The sequence below is a fragment of the Dermacentor albipictus genome, chromosome 1, assembly GCF_038994185.2.
Source record: "Dermacentor albipictus isolate Rhodes 1998 colony chromosome 1, USDA_Dalb.pri_finalv2, whole genome shotgun sequence".
Classification (NCBI taxonomy): domain Eukaryota; kingdom Metazoa; phylum Arthropoda; class Arachnida; order Ixodida; family Ixodidae; genus Dermacentor; species Dermacentor albipictus.
Window position 1 is genome coordinate 472,176,777 of NC_091821.1, and position 13,586 is coordinate 472,190,362.

General features: G+C 43.5%; 1 protein-coding gene across 1 annotated transcript in view; it reads left to right on the forward strand.

Annotated features, from left to right (window-relative positions):
* LOC135908871 (growth hormone-regulated TBC protein 1-like) overlaps positions 1-11,525 on the forward strand; it is a 46,944-nt gene extending 35,419 nt beyond the window's left edge. The window contains exon 9 of the mRNA XM_065440707.2: positions 1,480-11,525. Coding sequence (XP_065296779.1) covers positions 1,480-1,575 — 96 coding nt within the window. The 3' untranslated portion in view covers positions 1,576-11,525. The remainder of the gene's footprint in view (positions 1-1,479) is intronic.
* The last annotated feature ends 2,061 nt before the right edge of the window (positions 11,526-13,586 follow it).

The window sequence follows — 13,586 nt, forward strand, 5'->3', positions numbered from 1 at the left end:
GTTATCTTTTCTGAAAGTGAAATAGAACAGGACAAGTAGCATTTTCTTTCATCTTATAATGCAATACAATGATGTTTTTATAATACGAGTGGTTGATTACTGGTGATAGAAATTAAATGAGGAGTCGGCCAAGTACTTGAATTTCCCGGGGGAGTCTCTAATCATGTCCTGCATATACCTCAATTTGTCTATTATTAAGGCTCTGTTTGCAATAATATTGACGCCTTTGAGATTCTCACGCACTAATCTGTCACTTTAACTTGACTTAATATTTACCTTTAGTGGCCCTTTAAAATCAAACCCATTATGATGAATTTGAAACTGTGGCACCCTTGCCCAAGGTAACTGCACATTTTGTCGCGCTGCCATTTTTACACTACATTCTTTGCTCCTTTCATCGTGCAATGCCCTCTAAGGCATTATCTTTTGAGACGGCTTATTCACTTCTGCAACACTGTAACCGACGTGAATCACACAGCTACAAGGATAGAGGTTTCAAACTGCGTTGTTCTTATTGGGTTCAAACACTTATGGGCTTTCACTTAGTTATTGGGCACTATTGAACTTTCTTATGTGAATAAATTATCTGCACTACATTTGCCTCGGAATAAAAATTGAAAGCCCTCTCCATCAACTCTGAGCGTTTCGCTATCATTAATGCTTGCCTGCCTACTATGAAGCAACGGGTCTTCTTTGCAGGCCTCAGTGATGAACACTAGCCTGCCTAAACAGCCTAGAAAGCACAGCCTGTCCAAGGAACAAACTTCTACCAGTGACTTCTTTTTAGCATAGACATTCATGTCATTTCTGGCCTCCTTTTCGGGCAGTCCACTTATTGCGAAAGAGTGTGCACCTGGCATGGTGTTGATGTGATAAGTGAGCTCTGCTGTATCTTTCTCCATGCCTGTTTGCTTGTGTAACATGTTGTCGGCCCAACATGTACCATCACTAGATTGCTGACAGCAGCAGCCTAGTGACACCAGACAATCTAGTGCGCGTATGCATTTGTACACGTGTGCAATGGCCACATGCATAGAGAGAACTCCATGGTAAAACCTCTCAATTTAGCACTCATCACATGCTGCAAAATATTTGTACTTGACTGCTCAAACAGCCACACGACACAGTGCTCATGTTGTGTGGTCTGTTTTCAATCCTTGCCTACAGCCACGCACATCCAAAGAACGCACATCTGTGTGATGTAGTGTGCAGTTCTCAATCTTCACACGTATTCTGCTGCAGAGGTGCATTATTTTGTTGCTGCATTGGCACTAGAAGTAAAATGATTGAATAGATTACAGACTGCTTTGGTTAGGTCATTTGGTGAAAATGTATTGGAAACACAGCAGCCCAGCCAAAGTTTTCAGAATTTCTTGGATCAGTTGCAATCATTATTCAGCCACATTGAATCGAGTTTGGTCAGCTTTACTCATTTAATGTGAGTACATTGTGCTGACGTTTTCTTGTCTGCAAATGCAGGCTGCCTTCAAAGAGCCCAAGTCACTGAAGCGGGCGCACATTGAGCAGCTGCGCGCCTCCTGTCGGGAGAGGGTCGTGGCAGCTGCACGAAGATGACCCCCTCGCTGTTGGCTACACAGAGGACCGTTCAGAATACACACGGCGAGATCAGGACATGCATAGCCAATTCCGAATTGTCAAGTTCCAGATTGTAACCCTGTCCAACTGCTCCGAGTTCGGGAATGTGGCCCACCTTGGATCCGGTCAAAGGGGTGACACCTGTGTAGTGCAGCTCGCCTGCTGGGAATTTGTAGTGCGTGACCATCTCCTGCTGAAACAGCTACGTGAGCCGAGATGAGTAGAACATGGCGACTGACTGCTATCGGGAAACAAGTGCCCACTTATGCTGCACTGCCGGTAGCCGTACAGTGCGATGTTCAATTCCAAGTGTTATGAAAGTCTTTCGGACATGCTTGCTGCACTAGTTGGAAAGTGCTTTGGTATTGGCAGTGGCAGGCTGATGTGAGCTTAGCTGCCAGTTTGGTTTTATTCTCTGTGTGTCGAGTTTGAACCAGACCGCTTGACATCAAGATGCACTGTCGCCATGTGTTGCATTGCGCAGAGCATGCAGCTGGAACTGCTCATGAAATGAGCAGTGCACTGAGCAGGGTGCATCACCTCTGCACTCAACTGGTGACCTCCTGGCAGCGACACTGTGGTGGCGTTCTGCTTTGATCAGTCACTTACTTGGTTCAGACCACTTGCTCATCTTCTGTGTCAGTCAGCCAGCGCTCGTGTGACTGTTGTGTGGCACGGTTGTATGCTACGCTGTTGCGCTCGCCTGAAGTGCATGGATTCATTGTTGGAAGCAGAAGATTTGGTCACTGCCAAACCAAAGGAGGTGTGCAAGGTGCAGGAATCGGTGCAACACCTTTGATTGGCGCATCTCGCAGCCTGCAGCCAGGTGAATTATGTAGCAGACAGGGACATAGCAATTGCTAGCAAATTGTCAGTATGTTTACCTTCTCGTATTTGTTTTCATGCTCGCATCAGACCCCCTGCGATATGAACTGCCTGCGCGCTTGATGGCCTTGACTCAGTTGCTGCTGCCTAGCTGCATCGTCTGCCCAGCTGGTAAACACAACCATGCACACACGTGACCACAAGGTCCAGTTGTCTTGTGATTCAGAGGGCTAGCTGCTGTTAATGTGTGATCGGAAAATTTGCCCTCACCTAAGCAAAAAAAAAAGAAAAAAAAAATGTGAGGAGCTACTGTGGTTTCGCTTGCTGGTTCTTGAAACAAGCTGCGGGAAATGCTTTCCTTACGGCACTGAACTTTGCCTGTTGTTGGTGTGAAAAGATTGTTCGTGTGCAGTGATGCTCACAGCCTGTTCCTTTTTATAGAAGCGCCATGGCACATGCTACCAGTGTTGCCAGCAAAGGCTGCGGACAAATGAAGACAACTCGTTCTCCATAGCAACAGAGGGTGCTCACAGGCATGGTGCACTCAGGGTTAGCAGCCCCAGTTTATGCCCAGTCAGTCACTTTTCTCCAGTGCTTTCCTGAAATACTATTCAGACGTGCTAAACCTTTGATGTCTAGGTGCAGTGTGCATGCAGATGAGAAAAAAAAATGGCATTGCACATGGGATTAGGACTGCCAGTTCCTTTTCTCTCTCTCTCTCTCACCCCCCCCCTCCACCACTGCGGTCTTTTCTTGCTTTCTGAGCTGCCTGCCATGATCTTGATCCCTTTTTATGGTGTAGGGCAGCTTGCAGACCTGTGCAAAGGTGGTGGCTGCTACGCTTACTAAATTGACATCTCCATAGAGACCTTTGGCCAGAGACCAGCTAGCGAGACCCTACAGTGTCATGTTTCTTTGTGCTAAATACCGCTTTTAAACTTACTGTTGGGTCTTAATTTGACTGTTTCTAAGTTGCTGTGTAACAGTTGACTGTACATTTTTATTATAGCTGCTTCTGTCAAAATGGCAAAAATTAATTCTGTCAAATGACAAAATTTATTTTTTCTAGCACAGCCGTGCAACCTGAAATTGTATAAAAGCATAGTGCTGGTCAAGCAGGTGTACATGGGTAGTGCACTTGATTTCGGCCTTTATGCCTAGGCTGAGAAGAAAAAAGAAATTTAGTGGCAACTCTGCTCCTTAAACTTTTGCACTGGACTTTACCTCCGGCTTCCAGCCAAAACCCTTGCCTTAACCTTACCGTCCCCTTCATACATGCTTCAATTCTATGAAGAGCCATCAACACGAGTTGAAAAGGTCACACCACTATCAACACTTTTATCAGTTCTTCATATCACTCGTATTAAAAGAGTAGGTGTACATTCTGAAGCCCACTGCTGCCATTTTGAATTCCTTACCTTTACTAATGTGTTGGGAAGCATAGGACACTAGGTGTTTTAGTGACCATTGTCACCTCGTATTGCCATCTCTCTCCAGATAGTGCTGTTGTTGCACCAAAAGAAGACAAACTGTGGTAAGGAAAAGAAAAATATTTGTGGCATGTCTAAGCCCTGCCTGCTGAACTTGTGACACATCACGGTTGTGTTGGTTCATGACATGCCTGCATTCCATGGTGCTTGACCGTTATGAAAAAACCCATCAGCTGCCATTCGATCACTTGACGTTTCTACAATCAATAACCAAGGGTACCAAAGAAGTTGGGAAAGTAATCTTGGTTCGAGGTAGCTGCTCATTCATATCAGAAGACAGAGGAATGGAAAAGCAAAATGGTGATGACAAAAGCATGAGACCCCCTGCGACATGAACTGTCCTCTGCATTTGATGGCCAGTCAGTTCTCTCTCTCTTGTTCTATGTGTGAGCTACTACATACTGGCCAACTTTGATGGATGGATGGATAACTTTATTGAGGTTTCTTGGTGCACGCTAATTGCGTGCAGCAGGCCGCTCCCATGTCGGGACTGAGAGTCCATGCCCCTCCACCGAGTCGCGGGCCTGATGGACAGCCCAGAGCTGTGGTTCATATCTTTACAAAAGTGAAACGCATGGAACTCCTATGGTTTTATCATAAAATGCCAGATTTTAGAGCTTACTATCGATGTGGTGACATAGGAAAGTGGTGACACCAGCAACTTTAAGGCTTTTCACTTGCACCTAGTTTAAAGCAAAGTTTATTTAAGAAGATTACAAATACAGTCGCTGAGCAATTTTTTGTAGCCCAATTTTTTGGACCTATTAATTAGGTGTAGTATGAACATAGCCTCCTGTGTATGCTGTGCCTGTGGGATCATCGGCAAACCAATGAGATGTGGCTGTCGTTGGAAATGTGGCTCTGGCCTCGCTTATGTATATTTCTCGAATGCACTTTTTGCATGTTTGGTGTTTGCTGCTAACAAAAAAGATGCATGGGTATCGGCAGAAGTGTGCTAACGATTAGCGAAATATAAATATTCTGCTTATAGTTGCTTTTCAAAACAAAAGCATTTGCTACAGCTGCACACGAGCATTGTTGTTTCCAGAGCACTGACAAACGTTTGCACTCTGCTGCCAATGGCGCATAAGGTGCGTGATAGGGCGCTGGCAAGGCTGGTCGTTACAATGGCCACAAATGGAATGACTCTCCCCCTGCGTAAGTGGCGCCTCCGTAAACAGCAGTTTTGTAAGGATCTGCATGCACTGAGTGTATGTGAGGTGGCTATGATATGGACCCAGCAGTGGCACCAACTTGTAGAGCCAATGTATAACAGCAGTTGAAATTTCGGCGGCCATTGTGTGAATATTTCATCGGTTCATTTCATGAGCATTTGTGGCTCAGATATTTCTTACTGCAACTATGGAGCAAAGCACCTGTTGACAGTATCCCTATTAAACAAAGCATGCAAAGCTTATAACGCAGTCAACATCTTGAGTAATCGGACACTTTTTTTTTTCACCAAATTTTGGTATCTTTTGCCTACGACTAGTATTAAAGTTCTAAGGTTGTCAGGTCTGCTATTAACCGAACAACTTATTTGTGGGAAGTATGTGCTTTTAAACACGCGTGATAGTCGGGAAAGCAATAAAATAAAGAGAACAAGAACAACAAAAGTAAAGGATAGCTGCCAGACAACACACTGCACATCATATCCACATTCGTATGGAAAAAAATAAAAAAAACTTTTCATCTTACAATAAACACATAGTGAACGAATGACAGTGCGAATTGACAAGGACAAGACAAGTAGGGGACGCACATGCGGTGTCATAGTCGTGCATAGGCGCCGATTGATTTTTCAGATGCCTCGTTTTTTTTCTTTGACCAGCTTAATTATTTACTGTAGCACCGCTATCTCGGTCCATACAAGAAATGTGCAATGGCAAACGAAATATAGGACTGCCGTATAATACCCTGCTTGATTTTTTTTTGGACAAGAAGCACCCGCATGTTGAAAAAATGGCAGCTGTGAACAATGAACTGCTATTACTATGTTTGTACAAGTGGCTCATCTGTGATCAGGCTTGGGATCCTACGTGTGGGCTGGGCTAATAAGCATAAAAGCGACATTCAGGTCACCGGACGATCAGCAGGCAACTACGGTGTGTGCACCTGCCAAGTTCGTCAGTGCTCTTACTGGACTGAATGGGTTAAGCTTGCACATAAGCTGAAAACTCTGAACAGAACTTATACAGTCAAGATCGCGTCATCTGCACTTTGTGGCGACGTTACGATGGTTGAAGCAGATTGAGCCACATGATGAGAGACGAGATGTGAAGCCCCTTTCTTGACTTGACCTCCACATTGAAATTTTTTCATGGATCGACGACACTGAGCAACTGTGCAAATGAATGTACTGTAGTGCTTTCATTGTAAAAACTAACAAAATATCTTTTTTCTTGAAATTAGTTTTAATTGGACCACCCAACTATTGGAACATTTTTATAGCCTCTTCATGTCTGAAAAATTTACCGCCAACTGTATGTAGGTAGGTACACCCATCCTGCCACTTTGTGTTTCTGACCTCATCATGCTGCGCCAACTCTGTATCTTTCGGCTTTAGTATGTGGCAAAAGTCGTGGGGGAGAGGGGGAGGGGGGTGCTTCGTTCATCTCAATATGTAAATGCATTCATTCATGGACACAAACATGTTTTACCAAAGGGGGGTGGGGGGGACGCTTAGAGACTTGAGTGAATGTTCCATTTCAAATCAAAGTATTTAATTTGAGAATTCAGTGCTTGAGTTATTTGAGTATTCAGTTGTGTGTGCCATATGTACAAGTTTACTAACGGCTGTTGGAGTGTGCTTGTTTCTATGAAGGTACACACTTGCGGCAATAATCCACTGGTCACCTTGAGTGCCTACCTTCCAAGGGGTCCTGCTGCGCCTTTTCACAAATTAATGAAATGAGTGTAGTGTTGCAACACCTCCATTGAGAACTATTTGGATGTATAGTGTAGAAGGGGAGTCATTGCCAGTCAAGGATCACCATTCAAATCCTCTGCAGTGATTGTGCTTCTTCTTCCACAACTTGCATGCCAAAGGTATAATTGAGCAGGGCAGTGTTCAAAATATTTGTGCACTGTACGTGATTTCTGCTGTGGTGATTTTTTGTGTTTTTTATGTGTTACGTGATGGCCATTACAGGCTTTGGTGCATATAACTCGCTAAACCTAGACATTCTCGATCGAGTTCCATTTGAGTTTTGACATACTGCATATGCTGCCAAATGGAACAGTAATGCAGTTACTCTAGTGACTTTAGCTGCACAGATGGTGGCAGCTTATTAGGCTATAACCATGCTTTGCTAGAACTTGGCTTCTTGAACCACTTGATGCTGCAGAATTTTCATGTCACTGTTGGCACCTTTGCAGCCAATGACCACACAGCGGTGGTGCAACCTTACATTTGTCTTCAGTACCACGATTATTGAAGCACATTCCATTGCATTTGTAAATGACAGTAATGCATCATTTAGATAATTCCGGATACTCATGGAGAACTTACAGGCAAAAAACTCAACTCAACATAGTATGTAAATGCAATGTGCAAGATAGGTTAATGAAACTTGAGCAATGGTGCAATTTTGTATTATGAAGGGAGGCAACATAACTTTAGCATGTGACTCTTTTGGATGTGATGACCATTTGAAATTTCTAACAAGTTAATGTTAAAACTGTGTTCTTGATTCTGCCAATTTAATGATATCTCATTACGTACTCGGCAGTTTGGCTAGCAGTCCGAAAATTCCTTCTTGGCATCATCATGCCAACCAAATAAATGCTGGTTAGGCGTTAGAAAAGCGTAAAGCTAAAGCAGGAATAATCTTTACAGCAATATTGTACTTTCCGTGCTGCGTGCAAAAAGTTTATTCGTCTCAGCATTTGCGTTGTATCTGGTATGGTTTATTTACCTTGCTCAAAAGGCACTGCAGGACCCCTGTAAAAGGCAACTTTAGCCAGAAGCATGTTATTCCATCAGTATTTTGTTATGGATAAATGATCTTCTGTAGCATAGGTGAGTAGGTATGTGGGTAAGTGGGTGGGGGATAGTGGAAGGGGAATGCGTTATTGCTGTATTGAATACCCACCTCCTGAGTGGAGTTTAGTTTTTTTTTTTTAGGTAGCCTACAACAATCTAACCAACTACGTCTATTTCATGCTACCTTTAGACTCGTTCCTTGACTGATGAAAAGGTCTATTTCTCTTCATATTGCCTACCATGTACCCATTTCTAATGTTATGTATGGTGGTGTGGTTCAAAATCGGTTCCTTTTCTGAACGTATAATTCGATGAGTAAGTTTCTATGTTACCTTTGTACAGTGACCTGCACATAATTAATGGAGACGAATGAGAACAGTAGTAGAAACATAACATAACAAATAGATAAGATTTTTCATTTTTGCTTGTTTACTTGCTTCCAAATTTCATTCCATGATCAGTTCTTTTTTTTTTCGTCTCAAAATATAATAATTGGTATTGGCATTCTTGCTTTCTTGCATCATCTTCTTGCATGCTTTCTGGCATCACCTGTGTACCTTGCCACTGAAGAAGCAAGTTCTTGCATACAGATAGACTGGCGTTGCCAATAGCTTGCAAATAATGGAGGCATAACACCGACACTGTATGCACATTATTTCTTGTAAGCCGTTAGCAAGTCTAATCTGCCCATTGCAGAAGTGTGCCGTTTTATTAAGGAGGCATCCACATGATGGCAGTTCCTAATTTTATTTGAACTAACCGGGTAGGAGCTGATATCAAGTTTCATTTTAAGGTTTGGACTAAAGAAGGCCATCATGGTTGAAGATGTGAAGCTAAAATAGCAGCTGTAAGCACAGGAATTCATTTTACGAGTTTCTGTTAATATGCACCATATGTATCCAGGCGCACATTCTACAATTTCTTTCATGCATCTAGTCATGTGATGTTCCTTTTGTTTCTGCTATTTTCATTGTCACGATCACATGAACTGCGATGACCTTTCGCTTTCCGCTCGTTTGCTAGCTGCCCACTGGGACAGATTTACAAAGAGCATCCTGTGCATTCAGGGACAGAGTTCAAATTTTTATGCTTTCTCTCTCTCGGCCATTCTTTGTAGAAAAACTATTCATAATCAACTTGATATTCAAAGCCCTCATCTGCCATGCATCATTTAATTTGATGAAAACTTTACCCTAACTGAACACCTCTGTTTGTGAGTCTTAGCAATCAAAGGATTGAGTGAAGTCAACTGGCAGGCTTTTTTGTTATATCTGCTATCTTGCCTATCTAAATGTCACAAAACTATGTGACAAACTAAGCGTATGGCATGAGGTGATTATACGGCAATCGCATTCAAATTTGTTACGCTTATGCCCTTCTTTGTTTCTTGTATGCACGTCCCATGTTTCTTACAGCTGTTTGAAATGTTACCTGCACAGTTTCGCATTACACAGAGAACTGGAAAAGGCGCGGTTCATGCTTCACGCCAAGGGTTGAGATAAAGGCACTGCTGTTGGATGGGGCATGATGGCTTCTAGCGACTCTTTTGTCAGTGCAGAAACAGACAGAACACAGGAGAGACATACACTAGACAAATGCTGGCATGCAGCTAATGCAAGCGCTGTTGACCAAGTGCATGTATACCTCTCAGCTGTCCTGCTGGTTATGCGAGTGATGATCAGGCCATGTCTTTCTTCTCTTGTAGGTAGGCTGCAGTCGTAACTCTGTCAGATGGGCAAGTTTAGTATCACTTTGAGCGAACGAACTTTGCTGCTAGAGTAATTTGCAGGCTGTCATTCGGAAAGGTTTACTAGCGACACTCGGAGTGCATTCGTCAAACTTGCTTCGCTGCATCGAAGTGTGTAGCCTCAATAGCAGTGCTCCAAAATCAAATATAACAATACTCGCTGCATGGTTGGCACTAAATCTGAAATCAGTTCTTTTGCGATTTCAAATGTTCCAAGCATCCCCACTTTATGAAAACGGCGTTTTTCCTCTGCCAACGAGAGCAATCTCATTTTTTCATTATTGATTGTGTTAATGTTATTTTGCAAATATTGCCTAGAATAATAAATACATAATGTGCAGGCTAATTTGTGGATCAGCACTTACAAGAAATTCATTTGTCATTTTCCCTTCTAGCAGTGTGCCAGCCATAGTGACACTCACTGAGGCAAAGTGCACTCAAAGTGCCACTAAGTTTGCCCATCTGACTGGGTTATTGCATGACAAAGGGAAACTCGCTATGGATGAAAGGATAAGATTATGGATTGTGTGCCTTTGAAGTTCTCATGTCTAGGCTTTCAGCCAGAAGTCTCTAACCAGGCTTGGTTCACATTGTCCTAGTAATATCTTTTGAAAGAATGGATGAAACTTTTAATGTTGCATGCAGTCATCATCGGACTTTTGAATTTGATGTCACAGCATAGGTAGCAGTCATATATCGCAGTGGACTCATAGTATGGTGCATCAAATTCATATACGAAGGCTGCCATGGACAGTGTTATCCCTATTACCATATATGCCTGCATTTTTTTTTTTCTTATCTGTCTGGTTGAAGGAGTGTAGTTTGGTGTGTACAGGACTGAAATGTTGTGAACAGATGCCAGCAGTGGTCTGAAAATGTAACACTGTGGTCTTATGAGGTGCTTGCCACTTAGTTTACATTGTCGTCTTAAACATTATTTGCCTTTTCACAGCCTAGACAACAAGTTTAACTGAAGGAGCTCAAAATGGAGGCATTGACATATATTGCTTTTTATTGCCATTCAATGTGACCGTCAGTGAAAGGTAGCCCAATTTTTTAGAATGAGTGCAAAAGCTGTGGATAAACTTTGGATGAACCTTTTGCAATGTTGGTCTGCTCATTTATGATATACTGGCAATGATCCAGTCTTTTCTAGGTATAAAATGCACAGCCTTATTCATGCAGAAGCATTTGACTAAGATGGGGTTCGTGTCACCCACTCACTCTGTATGTGCACCTTTACTCTTCTACAAGATGAGGTGTTCGGACAATTATGATGCACAACTTCTCATAACGATGGAGTGAGCCATCACATCAAAGATGGCAGCATTCAAATCACTCAGTATATGCACATGTGTTATCATAACTGTGGTGCCTTCAACAGGTGCGACACTAATTAGCAAGAAAATTTATTTCCCTACCAGTATCTGTCGTCGGATTTTAAGCATATGTGGAAAGAGTTCTTGCAGCTATCAGAGCAAGTACTTTTGTGAACTTTTGGAACTAACATCGTCTACTGCCACATCAAGCACCAAACAAGTGTGGTGCTTGATGTGGCAGAATGTTGTTTTCGCATGAGAGTTGGTTCATCTCTCTGTACACCAAACTTGCTCTGAATGAGAAGTATGTAAAGGGTCTTTGCAATATTTCTTAGTCGAGGGAACCTGTTGTAATGACATTGTGATATGCTGTACAGGTGTCCCAACTGCGTGCTTTACCAGTAAATGGGGCACCGTGGTGCCATATGGCAAATTCATGCCTGTCTAAAACACTTTAGTTGTGAAGGTCATTATTGGCATGAGAAATAACACAAAGATGTTCTGTGATCTAGTTTGTATTTTGCAAGCCACTGCGAATGTAAATAAAGATAATTGACATTGGAGTAGCTGTGTTTGATTTTGTGGCACAGAGCGATTTGACGAAGCTTGCTACTGCCCTCGTGTGGCAATTTTGCGACTTTCTCAATTTGTGGAAATCTTCTCTCCTCGGCTTGGTAGTTTTCTCGGTGAGCTGAAGGCTGTTTTCATGCTGCAGGACATGTGGCCTATGCAGTGTACAGGTGTGTTAAGCGTTTGCGAACAAAGCGACAGTGATAAAGCAGGTTTTCTGCCATGCCACTGCAGCTTTGCAGTCACCTTTGTAACCATTGAGATTGTGATAAAACCACTCTATGAGTGGTCATTTTGAGAGGCCTTGCCTTTTTACTGCACTGATTGCTCCGCTTGCTTGTGGGCAGTAAAAGCAAGCTGAATGAGCAAAGCGTTTATGAAAAATTTTTTGGGACATCCGAAAAAGCAGGAAAAGCGTGTGTGTGGATATAAACATACATTGTGGTATGTGGGAATGGCTGTGCTCATTACGAACCATTTCGTAGCAGTGTGACAGTGTCTCTGAGCTTAAAGGGTTCCTGAAGCTGTTTTAAAAGTGCAGCTCTCAAGCGCCTGTTCCTGCATTGAGTGTCGACGGCCGTCGTTGGCATAACCGAGCAAACGAACAGAGTGAAGGATGAATGAATGAAGGTGGGGGTTCAGCAGGGAATGAAAACTGAAGAGAGCACGCGGAAATAAAGTGGAGGAGGAGGCTACAGTGGAAGCATGAGGCGGAAAGTGGAGGGGGACGGTACGGTAAGAGTGTAAGAAGAAAAGCATAGTGCAGCCCTGCGGCGACAATGGCTACAAGGTGGCACCAGAGTAGCACATGTCTGTTCAGCGATGGCATGTGGCGAGCGTATTCAATGACACTATACAGTGAAAGCTCCTTAATTCGAACTTCAATAATTCGAATTTATGGATAATTCGAACTGTACGATTTGGTCCGGCCAAGCTCCACAGAAGTCTACGTATAAAAAAGTCCGTTAATTCGAACGCGAGAAGGTCCCCTCACGGATAATTCGAACTACACTCGCCTGGCACACGTCTAGAGAAACGCGCCTACTGCCTACACACAAGGCTGTATTGCCTCCGAAACGGCGAGAACGGCGAGAGAAGGAGAATCTAACCGACGCGGGGTCAGCCATAAGGCAGCGGCGGCTGCCGCCTCTCCGTTCTATGTAACCTCCGAGACTTCTTGCCCATTGCGAATCTTGGAGGCTTTGCAAATCTTGTACAGCTGCTAATGTTGTGCGGAGATGGCACGGCAAGCTCCAAAACACAGCGAATCAAGTACGTCGCAGCTGCGCTTGCAATCAAGAACCAACGAATCCGGGCCTTCGCCACGTTCACATGTTCAGCGTCTTTGTCTCGGCAGTCTTCATTGGTTGTGCACCTCTGTTTTCAGCTTAGGAGGTATCGGCCGTCGCGATTCATTGTGATGGTGTTAAGCTTCGGCTACATTCGTTTCGGTAGACATCGGTGGTGTGGCACAGTCGGACCCAGAGCTTCGACTTGAAGATGGCGTGTGCCCGCGGCACACGCCATCACTTTCTGACACGCCAAATTCCTGACATGCCCTACTGCTTCCAAATCGCAGTGTACTGTTGCCCTCCTTCACTTTCGTTAGTTCGAACTTTCTAATTCGAACTGAAACGGCTTCCCCTTGCGGTTCGAATTAACGAGCTTTTACTGTATATATGAAAACAAAGCACTGCATTAGCAGAGGTCTGTTTGTGGCCGCTGCTGTGAATTGTGCCCTCATGCTGTCTCTCGTGGTCTTCTGATTAGCGAGGTCGCACTACACTTCACTCCATCTGGAATGTGCCGCATGAGACAGATTGTCCACACCAGCCGATATATAATTAAAAGAAAACGCGTATAGAGCTATGCTCAAATTTCACATTAGGGAGTATCGTAATAGTCTATGAATTTTTTGCTTACACCTAAACACGGAGGGCATCTCTCAAGCAATGCTTTCTCGCAAACATTTTGTGTCGGCACACTGTAACAACACAGGTACGAGTGGTAAAACATTACCTTTCCCTCAAGCTGCAGAGTTTTTCCTCAGCTTT